Here is a 15,848-nt window from a genome sequence, read left to right as displayed (position 1 = left end):
ATTCAACTTGTAATGGTCAGAATGAGGAGGCTGCCACCCACTTGACTGCTGTTGGACGTTCTACGGAAGCACCAGCTGGTCTTGCGCTTGATGATACTCTGTCAAGAAATCTTCAGCCCTTTTAAGAATCTGCCGTGGATCCTTCACTAGCCCTCCATGAATCACCAAATTCCGCTGGTTCCAAATAAGCCAAGACACAACCAAGAATACTTCAAACTCCTCGGTCGACAACCTTTGCAACAATTCAGCGAAAAGTTGTAAAACATCACCTTGGCCTTGAGGGAACTTTTGTAATTTCACCAAGCTTCCTGCCCAAATACCTCGCACAACCCCACATTCCCATAACACATGAATTCCATTCTCCAGAGCACATTTACACAGTTCACATAAGTCATCCTCAATAATCTTCCTTCGAGCTAAGTTCATGCGTGTTGGCAATAAATTCACATTCTTAATTATATTAATTTTAACAATTTTCTTTTTCTTTTTTTTCCTTTCTAATGAGGAAATAATTGAAATTATTTCCCTAAATATTATAACTTATAATAAGTATTATATTTTGGTCATAAAATATTTCTTACAAATATTCCAAAATACACCATGCATGGTATATCGGCTAGTATTGCATAAAGGAAAGAGTAATGCTAGGGGTACTATAGCATTTACTACATTGAGCTTTGATGTGTCACCAATTACAAAGAAGCAATTAGATCGAGACGGTTGAAGTGCCCAATAGCAGTTGTTGTCATATTAATCTGTAGTTTTATGCAGCAACAGGACTCCGTTTATTCAGCAATTTTGAACTAAACACGGCGATGGCTTGTGGGCTAAAGTTGATTTTGTAGCTCAACCGGATATGCTTCTGCTGGCTGCTGTTTGTGGACTGAGGTTGATTTTGTAGGTCAACCAGTGAAGGATCTATGAAATTACATTATTTATTGTCAAGTTGTGAATTCAAAACTATTCTAGCTAGTCATATTTCCATCCCATTTTCCTTGTCCAGAGTCGGCTTTGCCTTTCTTTCTTCTAGCACTGTATACGTGTTGTAACATACAATGGGTTGGGCTGGCTGTACTGTTCTTCTGTATCTTGTTCTTTTTTCCATCACAGTTCCGGCCAACGGTTATCTGACTGTGAACTCTTCTGTACTGCTTCATGGACCAACAGAGAGCCTGTTGGCGATTTACTGAAAACTGATGCAGTAAATATACTTGCCAGTAGATCCTCCGGTGATCCAGACTATGGACATGCTTGTTTTTGTGGCTTCTTCTGTAATCAAACGTGCAACAGTTCTCGCTTTGCCACTTTCCTTCTTAATGATGATCCACAAGTACTATGGTCGGCCAACTCAAAGAATCCTGTTAGCATTAATGCGACTTTGAAGCTCAATTCAGAAAGAGGTTTGGTGTTACAAGATGCTGATGGAACGGTTGCTTGGTCCACAAACATCAGCAACAAATCTGTGGCTGCCATAAGCTTAACCGACAAATGCAACCTCATGCTATTGGATGAAAATAATGCTACAATTTGGCAGTCTTTTGATCACCAATCTTGGCCAACTGACACGTTGTTTTATGGGCAAAAGTTGGTGCCAGGACAGCAACTCAAAAGTCAAGGAGGATTGTTTTCGCTCTCTATTACCACTAGAGGGTTGTTTGCTTATGTCAATTCTAATCCTCCCCTATGCTATTGGTATAATCGGTCAGATTATCTTAACATTATCAGTTATGTTCAATTTGTTAATCAAAGCTTAAGTTTCTTTAGTGTTCAGTCTGGGCCAAATTCCCCATTTGATAAATTATCCATTCCTTCAACATTCTTATCAATGCAGTACATGAGATTAGAGCCTGACGGACACACGAGAGTTCATGATCAGGATTGGCAAGAAGTGGGTGATCTTTTCCAACTTACTGATTTATGTGCTTACCCTACGGTTTGCGGCAGTTATGGTATTTGTATAAATGGCGGATGTAGTTGTCCTGGACCCATAAATGGGACAAGCTACTTTCAACCAATGGAAGAGAGGCAGCTTGACCTTGGATGCTCCCTTGTTATTCCCTTGTCTTGTGAAGCTTCCAAAAATCAAATTCTTTTAGAGATTCAGAACATCACATACTTCCCCCTTTTAGATACATCCATCCCAGAAATAAATCCTAACTACCAAAATATAAGTTTAAGGACTTGGACAGAGGCATGCTTAGAAAATTGTTCGTGCAAAGCTGCTATATATTATTCCAGTGGGTATTGCTATTTACAAGCTGAAATTTTTTCACTTAATGCCACTACCATAGAAAATACCAACCATAAAGTATACATTAAGGTGCAGAATGTCCCAAGTGCAGTTCCTCCTCAACAGCCGACAAACCATGAAAAGAATAAACATCCTCTTGGAATAATAATGGGATCCAGCCTTGGATCTTTGCTTGTTTTGTTTCTAATTGGAATCTTTGTTTTTCGAATTCGGAACAAGGAAGATGCTGATGAAGACGAGGAGTATCATTTGGATCATGTACCATGAATGCCCACAAGATATTCTTATGATGATTTGCAAACCATAACAGAAAATTTCAATAAGGAGCTCGGTGGGGGAGGATTTAGCATAGTTTTTGAAGGGACTCTAATTGAGGGCACTAAGGTTGCAGTGAAGCATATTGATGGTTTCAGTCAAATCAAAAAATCATTTTTAGTTGAGGTTGAGACAATTGGTAGCACTTATCATTTCAACTTGATAAGATTGATTGGATTTTGTGCTGAGAAATTTCATAGGCTTCTTGTTTATGAATACATGTCTAATGGGTCTTTAGATAGATGAATATTTCACAAGAATTTAGAGATGCTACTTGATTGGAAACATAGAAAGAAGATCATCATTGACATAGCACGGGGGCTAACTTATTTACATGAGGAATGTAGGCAGAAGATAGCTCACTTAGATATAAAACCCCATAACATCCTTTTAGATGAGAATTTTAATGCAAAAATCTCTGATTTTGGATTGTCTAGACTAGTTGATTGTGACCAGAGCCAAGTTGTAACAACTATGAGAGGGACTCCTAGCTATATGGCTCCAGAATGGTTAAGTTCAGTAATCACAGAAAAAGTGGATGTATATAGCTTTGGAATAGTACTTTTAGAGATATTGTGTGGAAGGAGAAACCTTGATCACTCTCAACCAAAGGAAGCAATGCATTTTCTTGATCTATTCAAGAAAAATGTTGAGGAGGACCAATTATTGGATTTGGTTTATAAGTACAGTGAAGATATGCAATTGCATGGAGAAGAAGTTGTTAATATGATGAGGATTGCAGCATGGTGTTTGCAAAATGATTTCACAAAGAGGCCTTCTATGTCCATGGTGGTTAAGGTCTTTGAGGGTGTTGTGAATGTTGAATCAGATCTAGAATATTTCTTCTCAAATCCACCTTTACTAAACGTAAGAGCTGGAGTTGATAACCAAGAAGTGCCTATTTTTGCTGCCACTCCATTATTGCCTTCAGTTCTATCAAGACCATGATGATACTTCACTATACAACCTTTTGTTGCTTGACAAATGAGGTAATTTCCATACTTTTATTCCGTCATTTGACTGTAAAATTTAAGTTTGAGTTGTAGACCTTTTTAAAAGAGAGGAAGAGTTGTAGACTTTGTTCAGCTGTTGTATTGTCATGTGTCGATCATATGCGTAATATATAGTAGTATTGTTTATGTAAGTTTGAACTGAAGTAGCAGAACTTAGATTTTACTGTGGCGGTGTGTGCTGGATAGTGTCCCAGTCAGATAGGTCCTTTCCAAGAGTGGCATTAAGTACTTGTTCTGTTTTCAACTAGGTAATGAATCCATTATTCACATTCTCAAGGACTGTAGATTTACTAAATCCTTTTGGAATAGGATGGGTGTTCCCAGAATTTGTGCTCAAAATTAAACAAACCTTGAAGGTAGGTGCCAGAGACCTAGTGAAGGGCTGTGTTAAGCTTACACTGATGGGGCTTTTTGGGGAAGTCCTGAGAAAGCAGGAGCTGGTGGTATATTTAGAGACTCTCTGGATAACTGGATTTGCAGATTCTCTAGATCGATTGGGACTTCTTCCAGCATCGTTGCTGAGTGCTGGGCTGATCCTAGCTTCTAAGTTGGAGTTCAAGAGTCTTGAAATAGAGTTGTATGCTTTCCAGACAAACATCATTCAAAATTAACAATGAGAATGATGTTGATTCACTTTATGCATGAGATGTGGAGAAGCTTCTTCTCTTTTCTTTCAAGGAAGACCCTGTGTTAGAAAGCAAGCAATATGATTGGTCCAAAAATAATATTCATAATTAACATATGGAAATTTTCTTTTAAATGGTTAAAGTTGCTATCTTCTGTATAAACTCAAGCAGCCTTTGGCTTTGGCTTTATCCGTTTTGCTCTTGAATACAAGAAGACTCCAGCAAGAGCCAAGGCAGTTCCTGCAGCAAAAGCAAGTCAACTTGCATGTAAAAGAAGTAGGATAGATCATAACTTCAAATATATGTATAAGCTCATTATAAAACAACTTTCATCTGTTACCAATTGGTAATGAGAATTTACCAAGGGAGTTTATGGGTGAGACAGGGGTTTGGAAGAAGATAATTGAGGAGACTATGACCACCACACGCTTCACACAATTTCCCACTGCATGGGTGATCGGTGATACCATGTCTAATATCATAAAGGAGACCTGCCAGACAAAAATTAGTAGAATCGATAAACAGTAATATTGTATCAAAGTTGGCTATTGTTCTTCATAAAGTGGAAACAATATTTTCATATGGTGCTAAAGAACATATATTCTGATAAAATTCTCAACAAAATTTATTTTCTTTTTATTTTTTTAATTTGTTCTTGGAACTCATTTAATTCAGAACATATTCCATATGCTATAACAGAACATTGGCAGGAGAAGGCTGGGTCCTAAGAATAAAAAATGAGCTCCAAATGTCTATCTGCTAAACTGATCCATTTATAAATTATAAGGATTAGCTCAGATGATTATGCTTAATGGACCATTGCTGAAGACTTCATTTCACGACTAAGATTTTATTTGCTAGATCAGTGTCACATCATTTAAAATTTTCAATAAAGTGGCACTAGATAAACCTTTAACTTTGTAATATTTAACATGAACTATGAAATTGATCTATTTGAAATGGAGAAGATCCTTTTTCCAAGAAATTTTCCTATCAACAAATATGTGAAAAACAGTGGTTACCATAGCAAGGATGGCTCTTGGATACTTGAATGGCAGACTTTGAGCAGTCTTTTGCCAGCATGAAATCTAATGCTAGAGTGTGACATGCTCAACCTCCATGAAATAAGGAAATAATAATCTTGAGGGCTAAGTCCTCTTTGCAATAGATCTCTGTTGAACTTTGAATAACTTTAACACGTGTGAAACTTTGACTCTCTATTTATCTTTCCCTTCCAACAACTAAATTGTTGGAATGTGTATGTTCACCTTGATATGAGCTTTCTAATCAAGAGCAGAAACAACTAAGATGTTAATTTTTTAAGTATAAATTAAATAGATTCTCATAAATTTCATGGGAAAGGTCTGGAGAAAAGGGTCCAAATACATGCATGGTAGCCATGACACAAATTTGTTCTCTAAGGAAGTAGCATCATTTGGATTCAGAATGTAATTCTAAAAAAATTGCAAATTATTCTAAAATCTAAATTACAAATGTATGGTTGAGTTACTTCTAGAAATACACTTTCACAAATGAATACGTATGATTTCTTTTAATGATCAACCATCGAAAGTAGATTAAGGTTTACAAGCTCTTAGAACAAAGGAAGCTTAAGCCCCCATTTGGAGAGCTCATTGAAAAAATAACTATATGATGCGGAAAGATAAATAGTATTCAGGGAGAACTTATAGCAATTGAACAGTGAATTATGATTGGGAGAGGGAAAAAAATTGTAGTACCATTTGACAATTTATATGTGCAACATGGCGCCAATGATAGGGATTTAGTTCAATAAAAGAAAATTTTTTAGATATGAGCAGTATTTATCAATTTTTTGCCACTACTAAATACTTAACTTCTGATGTTTCTATTGAAAATTCACTGGAATACAGAGACAGGCTTTTGGAGCAGTCTCAAGTTTTCAATAAGTGTGATTTGAGTTTTTCACAGTTTTTTGAGTAATTGCTATCATGCTAAATCTCTATAAAATGAATAGTTTTGTAGAATTCATGCTCAGAAAATCTTGAGCTTTGGCATTTGAATTTGTAATCACACACTAGCAGAACCACGAGTGAATTCTACCATAGTAGAATATGATTAACATAACAGAAAATCAACAATCAAGCAAAGCACAATTGAAAAAAAAAAAAAAGGAGAGAGCACTATGCACATTTATCATATGCAGTATGCTAGGTAAACAGACACTGGGCACAAATAATCATAGACCTCACCTGCTGGTAACCAAGGAAGCAGAACCCAGCCAAAAGCGATCTCACACATAGTTCTCTAACATTCAAACCTTGATTTGCCTAGAACAAGGAGAAAAGAAAACTGTTTGACGCAGGATGTTCTCTTCTTTTATTGTATTGATTGATTATAGCAAAGTTAAGTTAGTATAATCTCACTATTTATATGTACTACTTACAGCAGATTGCAGGTATGAAGGAGTAAACTTAGCACCTTCCAAGAAAATAGCCACAGGAGCCAACAGGATGAAAGAAATAATGGTTAATACTGAGAAGAGATTGATATTGTCCAAAGACTCCTGTTTTATGGATAAAACGTGGTTAGAAAAATTAGAATATATGATCTACAATAACTCTCCTTGACATTACAGATTTAACCAAATAATTGTGCGACAACTGCATAAGTGAACTAATGCTTCCATTTCTACTAATACAGTTACTTGTGAACCTATAGTAACTCAAAGGCATAAATACATATGACTTGCATCTGGGTTTTGTTACTTTTGTACCTCCTTTTTAACCATTAACTTTTTGCTGAATACATTACGGGATTGATTTGTCAGATTGGAAGCCATTGCACTACAAAAGCCAGTCCTGTTTCAAAAGGGAGGGTGAGTGACACGTCAGTACCAGGCCTAAATATTTCAAAAAATGTAATTGTTTTATCTATTAGCAGAATCTATATGGAGTTCTATCAGAAGAAACCTCTATGCAAAAGAAAAATGTGTTTGCATACTCCTTAATGAGACAACTGCAGCGTGTTCTCTTACCAATTAAAAGAGACCTCAGTGAAAGATGCCAATGCCACTCCACCTACAATTGGTACAAGGGAAGAAACTACCCAAAGAGTAGGCCTCTGTGTGCACAGCATGGTAAAAAAAAATCAAATTATCTTATATATAGATTAACTGGAAAGTGGTATGTGTTAGTCCTTAGTCAAGCACTTTCATAGACTACCTGCACTAGAATAGATCTCCACGGTCACAAGAATAATGAATTCCAGAAAGCACATGTATCACAGAATTAGGGGAAAAGGTGGCTTGCAATCAATCATCTTATGTGACAATTGCTCAAGAATACATGTTTTTATTTCAAATTATCAATTTATATAAAGGAACTATAAAAGGACAAATGAAGGACCACCAATGTGGCTCAAATTAGTTTCTTGCTATTTAAGGACTCCAGATGCCCATATTACTCTTCCTGTAATGATGAAAGTATCCATTAGCATTTCTAATTTTACTAAAGTTAATACTAAGAGGAACATATAACTTTTAACATTATCATTATACTTAAGTTATTACTAAGAGGAACAATTTACTTTTAACACCCAGATAATTGACTTTTGAAATTACAAAGGTCTTGCATTGGTATATAAATGAATTTCCCAAAGGATTCAAGCAGAAGACTTGGAGATAGGTCCAAATTCTTCCTTTCTTGCAGCTGATAATTATTGATATATATGAAATGTCTTTCATTGATTATACCTTTTGGCACTTCGATTTGCACAAAAGCAAGAATGAATAGACTAAAGTGAATGGTCCACTGTAGAAGAATTTAAAAGAGAGTTAGCAAACATCTCAAGACTAGGCATGAAATGGGAAGATGACATCAAATACTCTCCAGTATTATTGCACACAACCATATCTATATGTTTCTTGTTAGGATTGTTAGTGTTGGCTAATTCCATGACAAATTTATTTGTATTTTTGGGTTTTAAAATTGTAATGTGAATTACTGAATTGTGGTAATGAGGATTGAAGACTGCTTGGGCCCAGAGTTCTTTACACTCCATGAACATATACTTGTTTTTGTGTGTGTGTGTGTGTCAGTTATTTACTGTTTTGAATATATTAATCCATGCAAACCCTGCGAATTGCCTCTCAACTAATTATCTACTCAGTTTAAGTCCTGAATAACTCATTAGGACTGGTAGTAAGCCATTACAGGAGTCAAAACGCATTTTCCACTTCTCAAAATTATATCATAGAGCCATACAGTCAGCCAATAATATCTCCAAATGAAAACAAGAAAAAATAAAATTTGGGGCAGAACCCCTCACCTCAGCAAGAATCAAGGCAGAGAGTACAACAGTGAAAAAGGGCTCCATAGCTTTGATTGTGTGAGTGAATGAAATAGCAACTTTCCCAAGACTAATGTTGGTCAAGAGGTTCCCCACCGTGTGTGCCACAGCCAAAGGAAAAATTGCTGCAAGCTGAAAGTGAATATGTTTATAAAACCCATAATCAAACAGAAGCAAAAATATACAAAACAATTTTATCACAATAACAAAGTACCTGTTGAGGAGTAATCTTTGGTCTGATATAAGAGTTAGATGCCCACATCAAAGCAACCATCAAACTCCCAAAGCCAAACTGAAATGCTGTAACCGTTGCAGGAAATGGATAGACTTTTAGAACCTATATATAAATCAGCAGTGGCATTCAAATTCTAGCATTCTTGAGATTAACCACAAATAACAATCTTCTAGTAATGTTACACAATTGTATCTACATTAGATATTGTAAAATATAACTAACCAATTTTTTACTCTCAAGAATAACTCAAAAATTGAAATTTTCAACAACTGAACAAGCCTCAAAAGTCAATAAATATGACAATCTTTACAGCAATGTTACTTTTTTTTTTTTTTTTTTTTTGATAAGGAGCAATGTTACAGAATTGTATTTCCATTAGATACCGTAAAATACAAGTGACCTATTTTTGACTCTCAAGAATCTATAACTCTCAAAATATGAAATTCTAAGCAACCGAACAGGCCCTAAAACATTACCAACTATGACAATCTTGTAGCAATGTTACAAAATTATATCCCCATTAGATATTGTAAAAATATAACGGACCAATATTTTACTCTCAAAAATCTATAACTCTCAAAATTTGAAATTCCCAGCAACCAAACACATGTAAAGAGACATAAGTAAAAAATTCTACTCACATGTTTGGATTCCAAACTATACTAAATAATTAGTAGACTTTTTGTTATAAAAATAATAATAATAAAAGAGGAAGGTATCTAATCAAAATTTTAATTCTTTCTTTTTAAAGTTTTCTGAGGCAACCAGAAAAATAATTTAGCGCTTCAATCAATGGGTACTATTGCTTCCATTAAGTTTTATCTTGCTTGAAAAAGCAAATTGGAGATAAAGATAGAGATGATGAACCTGCTTGTTGTAGATGTTGAAGTAGATATTCAAAATGTACCAAATTCCAAACATAAATCCTAGCTGCAAAGTCTTAATCACACCACTTGGTTTCACGGTATCACCTGTGTTCTCGGGCACCGAAGCAGCTCTGACCTTAAAACTGTTGTTTCTTTGGTTTGAAACAAAAAAGGAACCGCATACTCGCATGTTAAAGCATAATGAAGAAAATGCATACACAGGACTTTGCTGTGAGAGTCCATGAGTGGAATTAAGGTTGATTTGTGTTGAAGACGATGAGTGTGAGAGGTGTGAGAGCTTGGCTTTAGGTCCTTTAGGATTTGGATTTGGAGGTTTGACAAATGGGGTTGAGAGAGACAGAGAAAACAGAGTGCTCTGCATCTTGTGGAGTTGAAGAACAGATGGGACAGAGAAACAGAGGTCTTAACGTTGCATGGGGGGGGACAAAAACGACCGCGTTTGGATTTGGAGGGTAGTTTAAACTAATTAGGATTTGGTCTAAGGAAAAAAAAAAAAAAAATTTCCTATTTTATAACGGAATAATTAATGTACTAATGTGTTGATTTTCTAAAATCTCAAGGAATAAGAGTGTTTTTCGGTTAACGTTTGGAACAAAATGTCATTTCTCCGAACCTTAAGAATAGTTTCTATAATTTACCCATATTATTTTCACATAATTTTACTATTTACATCACTTTTATTATACACCAATAAACTAAGTCAAAAATAAAGAAGATTCATAGAAGTGAAAGCATGGAAATTATTGATTATTGATAATGGCTAATTCGATATATTCCTTTGATTTTTTTTTTTTTTTGTTTTTCAGAAATCTCTTAATATTTCAAACAAAAATGTACCGGATTCAAATATCCTTTTATATAAATATAGTGATGATTGTCTTACTCCTTATTTATATCGGATTATAATTTTTAAATAGCATAATTTTTAATGAAGATTTAAAAATATACTAATACACTTCCCTCTCCTTTGTGTGTGTGTGTGTTTGTTTCTCAAAAAAAAAATGGGTAATTGTCCCACATTGCTTAAGAGAGTGTGTTGTGTGTAGTATAACTTGCCCCACCCTCCTTTAAAAGTTACCGTGGCTTTTAAGTGGAGTTGTGATGTGCCTTTGTGTTAGAACCCCTTTCCCTCTCCCTTGTGTGTGTGTGTTTGTTTCTCAAAAAAATATACTAATACACTTAAAATGTTGTTTTACTTTATAAGGGATATGAAAATGATATGATTTTCTTTTCTATAAATATTTTGTTTGAGAAAAAAATCACATGTGGATTGCACAAACACATGAGTATGACAGTGATTATATCACCTCATTATGGATAAGAAAGAGTAAACAGTACTAGAAAATGGATTATCTGACTTGTCACGTGAAGTCATCGACTTTGGAACTAAAAGACAGGTTCTACCAAAGATTTTTCCTATAAGTAGACATATATAAAACTAGACTGCAATGTGATGTAATTTGAGGAAACGAATTGTGGATAAATGATCAAACAATGCGCGGTGGGGTACTTTTACTGTCACGTTGATGTGTTGGCGAAGATGTAATGGTATGTTTCGATGTTTGGATGATTGTAAAGTCCTCATGAAAATCTGGTGCCCACAAGCAGAGACTTGATAGTCAGTGGCTTGGATGCTAGTGTTGGGTGGTTGTTAGCTAGTGATGGAATGAATGGAGGACATGCCAGAATCTAGTCTCTTGTGTAAGATATTTGCTGAGACAAAAATGGGGCATATGTGGCTTTCAACTTGGGACCAATATTTTAGAGATTCAGCATCATGCAAATATAAGGAATTTCACAAGGAATTACTATCTATAGATTCTATAACGATGAAAAGGCAACCCACTCTTATTTAATGAGATCCACTATTATGTGAAAGAAAAAAAGATTACTCTCAAAGTATTGAAGGATTTTCTCTCGCAAGTATAGAACATTGAGTGAATTATGAGAGCTGGAAGCCTGTGAGTAAATTTATTTACCATGTACCACCAGTTGCATCTAATCAAGAACAGCTTGCCAAGTTCCAACAGTTTGGGAAGGCAAGAGCAATTTTGTGGGGTTATAAGGGGAAAGTCGAATTTTCTTTTAGAGTTGAAAGTTCCAGTGGTGAATTGAACAATGTTGAGATAAAAAAAAGTCGTATCAAATGCACAAAGCTCCTTGGTCTAAGAGAGGTCATTAAATGTCATCTTAAACCCCAACAATGTTGAGATTTTTAAATAAATAATAGAGGTCTTCCCTATAATTAGTGCATATCAAATGCCATGAATTGGCTTGACCGCTGCAAATAAAACATTCATTTGCTCCTACAAGTACTTAGCGGCCAATAGATGCCATGTGAAAGAAATTGAAAAAAAAAAAACAAAAACAAAAAAATGGAGGCAACCATGAATCACGCATCAAAATATTCAAAACTTTTGAATGACAAAAGAATTCCTTACATGAGAAATGGACTGAACCTGAACCAGATACAAGAATAAGAACCCTCACTATCCTACAAAATGGAAGACTATCCACATCATGAGAGGCATTTGAGTCTCGCAAATGTCAAATAGCCAGTGTGACCTTTTGCCTCACTGCAAGGCCTAGCCATGACTGTTTGAGAACTCAACTTGTCTTGATCATTGCCTCCTTCAATAGCACGCTGAGGTCTCTTACATGGAAGAATAGACCCAGGCTTAGTTTCATCACCCTGGCTGTAATCCATTTTCACTTCTCGAACTTCGTAAGTACGAAGGAGTATTTCAAATGTCTTTAGATCTGGCACACAAGCAGAATATACATATACAAGCATCCATCAGTGACTGAATCACAATCAAGTAGAAAAATATAGCTAGAGCAAAAGGAGAAAATTCTTTAAATAAGAAAGATATTTTTAACAGGAAAAAATCCTAAATCTGAAAACATAGAGGAAATGGATACACAAAAGCATACCTGTAAAGTTTGATCTAAGGGAATCGCAGGCTCGTTGTACTTGCTCAATACATGGGGAGAAGGAGCACAAAACCCCATCTGGCTTCAACATTTTCCCAGCTGAAGGAATGGCCAACCAAGGTTGGGGTAGGTCCAGGAAGACAGAATCTGCTAACCCAGAAAATTCATCTGGAAATCCTTCACCCTGAATGTCTCTAACTCCCACAGTGACTAAACTACTTAGCCCTGTCTTCTCAAAATCCTCTCTATAAAAAGTAAAAGATCAAATCAACATTTCAGTATATCTTATAAATATTTCATAACAAAATGAAACTTGAGCTCAATGAGAAATTACACTTCAAGCCACTGGCAACTACTAGACAAAAATAAAGCCTCCCTATCACTATAAGCTACAGCTACTGCAGATTTTCATATCTCTCAAAACATAAATTCTTCATTTAAAAAAAAAAAAAAAACAAAACAAAATGAAGGCATATGCAAGTGGCATAATCCATTGCACACCCTTGCATAATACCAAAAATAATTAGTGAAACCAAAAATTTTCTTTCCATAAATAAATTGAGATTGGTTAACTGAGTTTCTTGAGAACCTAAGAAATTAAAATTCCTTCTCAACAGTCAACACAATAGACAACCTAATTTTAAATCGTGTCAAAATAGATCACGTATGCAGTTCAGATATTCAACTACCAATTAAGCTTTGATCTTAAGTATTTGATATCTTATTTTACAACTCTCGTTCAAAATAGTGTCTACTTTCAAGAAAAACAAACATTAACCAGTCAAAGTGGATCAAGTGGAAATATTCCTTTCTTACCTGGCTGAGGCAGCCCTTTGTTCATGAAAATCAAACGTGTGGACATGTCCTGTAGGAGCAACAGCCCTTGCAAGTGATGTAGTTAAAGATCCACTTCCAGTCCCAGATTCCAGAACCATACAACCAGGGACAATTTCCAAGTACATTATCACAAAGCTGATATCAGCGATATAGAGAATTTGGGTCCTGTGACTTAGAACTAGAGTCCACAATTCAGGAGTTGGAGCCAACAAGTAAACAAAACCATTCTTGTTGCTAAACACCTTGGATCCAAAAGGCTTCCCAATCCAGTCCGAATGTTTAAATACACCAAATCGGTTCTGGAGTACCGAGCCCTGACATACTTTAATAGCCTTCATGTTATCATGCCTCTCATAGACTATAACCAAATCTCCATCACAAATGTGACGAGTAAAAGATATCTTTTTTGTTGGATCAATTGGCAACATCCTCAAAATCTTGAATTTGTAAAATCAATTACAATAACAGCTACCTGTGATGATGAAATTTCAAAAAAGGGTAAGAGGAAGACAAATTGACATTTATAAGAATCTAGAGAAATTGAAACTTATCAACCTTTAAAAATCCTGAGTAATAATTTATATATTGCTCATCAAAGTTTGTAGGAGACCATTAATAAAAAGACACAAAAGCTATCATGTTTCACACAACCATAGTCAATTTTGCCCTACAGCATGGTTTGTAAACATAAAGGTAATATAACCAAGAAACTTATATCCCAGTCTACAATAGATTCATGCAACTAGGCTGGTAAACAGGGACACCCAAAATCACATTTATAATGAGCATCGAATGAACTTCAGTAAATAAAAAGATTAAAAAGAATTTAAAAAATCTCTACTAAAAATAATAAAGTCCTCACTTTCTAGCAATAAATCTCCAAGTCATGAGATGGCATTCAATAGGAAAAGGCGAAGTGGAGAATGCTTTCATCTAGTCACAGGCACAACTCCCCATATCTCAATCAAATTTTGTATGTATTTTGAGACAAATGTTATGTCTTTATCTTCTTTTTCATTATAAGTGAAATTGAAACCAAGGGGAAGGCGAAGGCGAGATTCTACCCATAAGCATAATGATTCTATTGTGAAACTTTCGTGTTATCACTTATTATATTCAAATTCAAATGCCAATTAAAAAAATGAATCTCAATCATTCGCTCATATTTGACCTAGAATGTAGTCAATTTTGACTAGCGTGTGCAAAACCCGTTTTGAAATACAGGTTTGGGCAGCATTCCCACATTGTCTTTGGTTGATTTTTGGAGCATTCCCACTCCACTCATTGTAATGTTTTATGAGTGGTTTGCCATGCTACAAAGTATCTTGTTTTCTGATAGATGAAGGGTTAACTTCTAGCACAATAGAATCATTGATTGGATGGGAATTACATCAAACTCTCAGATATAAACAATAATAATAAATATTCTTTACCATAATGTAGTTCATACAAATCATAATCTTATCAACTCTATACTATAAATGCTCAATAAGCACATAGCTACTTCATTGGCAAGCTTCCACCACAATCACCCAAAGATAATTCAGATACAAATACAGCTTTTTAAAACTTCACCTCAACCAAATTTTTAGCAAAAAAGCAATCAAATAAAAAACTGCTGCCAAAAACAAAGCTGCGAAGTCGCTTCCAAGTTCAAGCTTATAGAAAACTCAACGAGTCTGAAACAATAATATAGTACCAATGAAACGCACAGAAACTAACCCATATGTGCAAGCATCACAAAATTATGAAAGCAAGACAATTTTTTTTTTTTAACAAACATTAGAAAACAAAACAAAATCAAAGATGGAAATAATGTAAGGAACCAACATTACTAGTCAAGAAAAAAAAACACTTACGAGTAAAAGTGTTGTTTCTGGGTCGAAGAAAGAGACAGAACAGAAGCCAAAAGTGTTATTTATTTTGATGACTACGCCGACCTTGGGCTCCGGCGGCGCTGGTTGCTCGCGAATGGCGGCGATGGCTTGGGTTTCTTTAGGTCGACGCCGACACTCTGTTTTGTGTGAGAGGATCGACCAAAGTTCGCAAAAAAACATAAGCTGATTTTGTGATTTTTTTTTTTTTTTTTTTTTTTTAAGGTGAGATGAGTAATAAGCCTAAACGACACCGTATAAGAGGGATTTTTTTTTATTATTATTTATTTATAAGTAACTAAGGGCCTGCTTGGTTTGTATTGAGGTTGTATTTATTTTCTATTTTCATATTTTGTACTCATTTTTCATATTCAAATCTTGTACTCATTTTTTGTTTCCATCTATATTTTTTGTTTGGCATCATTCTCTGTTTTGTCTTCCCCTTCACTTTTTTTTTTTATGACAACCACCAACAAATAGAGAGAAAAAGTGTCTTTTGATATGACAAGTCAGTAATAGTGGAACCCACAAATTTGATATTTTTAAT

At 35.1% G+C, this 15,848-nt stretch overlaps 2 protein-coding genes and 1 pseudogene across 2 annotated transcripts; 1 reads left to right on the top strand and 2 right to left on the bottom strand.

The window, feature by feature from the left end:
* The first annotated feature begins 873 nt into the window (after window positions 1-873).
* Window positions 874-3,667, top strand: LOC126714840 (G-type lectin S-receptor-like serine/threonine-protein kinase SD2-5; annotated as a pseudogene).
* Window positions 3,668-4,267: 600 nt separating this feature from the next.
* On the bottom strand, window positions 4,268-10,625 carry LOC126714841 (phosphoenolpyruvate/phosphate translocator 2, chloroplastic-like). The gene is made up of 9 exons (XM_050415235.1): window positions 9,637-10,625; window positions 8,749-8,871; window positions 8,514-8,666; window positions 7,222-7,307; window positions 6,961-7,045; window positions 6,631-6,750; window positions 6,437-6,514; window positions 4,567-4,696; window positions 4,268-4,445 (listed from the first exon to the last, which is right to left on the bottom strand). The coding sequence occupies exons 1-9, from the start codon at window positions 10,015-10,017 to the stop codon at window positions 4,369-4,371; spliced, it is 1,233 nt and encodes a 410-aa protein (XP_050271192.1). The 5' UTR covers window positions 10,018-10,625; the 3' UTR covers window positions 4,268-4,368.
* Window positions 10,626-12,048: 1,423 nt separating this feature from the next.
* On the bottom strand, window positions 12,049-15,492 carry LOC126714839 (uncharacterized). The gene is made up of 4 exons (XM_050415234.1): window positions 15,287-15,492; window positions 13,407-13,899; window positions 12,591-12,835; window positions 12,049-12,416 (listed from the first exon to the last, which is right to left on the bottom strand). The coding sequence occupies exons 2-4, from the start codon at window positions 13,853-13,855 to the stop codon at window positions 12,175-12,177; spliced, it is 936 nt and encodes a 311-aa protein (XP_050271191.1). The 5' UTR covers window positions 13,856-13,899; window positions 15,287-15,492; the 3' UTR covers window positions 12,049-12,174.
* Between the last annotated feature and the right edge of the window lie 356 nt (window positions 15,493-15,848).

This window comes from Quercus robur, chromosome 2, assembly GCF_932294415.1.
Source record: "Quercus robur chromosome 2, dhQueRobu3.1, whole genome shotgun sequence".
Classification (NCBI taxonomy): Eukaryota; Viridiplantae; Streptophyta; class Magnoliopsida; order Fagales; family Fagaceae; genus Quercus; species Quercus robur.
The sequence above is the reverse complement of the archived record's forward strand: the minus strand, read 5'-3'. Positions and strand labels throughout refer to the sequence as shown.

Bases quoted from the DNA above. Each gene is read 5' to 3' on its own strand.
- LOC126714841 (XM_050415235.1), bottom strand. From the start codon at position 10,017: ATGCAGAGCACTCTGTTTTCTCTGTCTCTCTCAACCCCATTTGTCAAA. The intron at 6,751-6,960 runs GTACAAAAGTAA...TCCATAAAACAG, and splicing joins AGTTAATGGTTAAAAAGGAG to GAGTCTTTGGACAATATCAA. The intron at 4,697-6,436 runs GTGAGGTCTATG...TTTGTCTGGCAG, and splicing joins GCTTCCTTGGTTACCAGCAG to GTCTCCTTTATGATATTAGA.
- LOC126714839 (XM_050415234.1), bottom strand. From the start codon at position 13,855: ATGTTGCCAATTGATCCAACAAAAAAGATATCTTTTACTCGTCACATT. The intron at 12,836-13,406 runs GTAAGAAAGGAA...TACTTTTTATAG, and splicing joins CAAAGGGCTGCCTCAGCCAG to AGAGGATTTTGAGAAGACAG. The intron at 12,417-12,590 runs GTATGCTTTTGT...CTTGTGTGCCAG, and splicing joins CCTTAGATCAAACTTTACAG to ATCTAAAGACATTTGAAATA.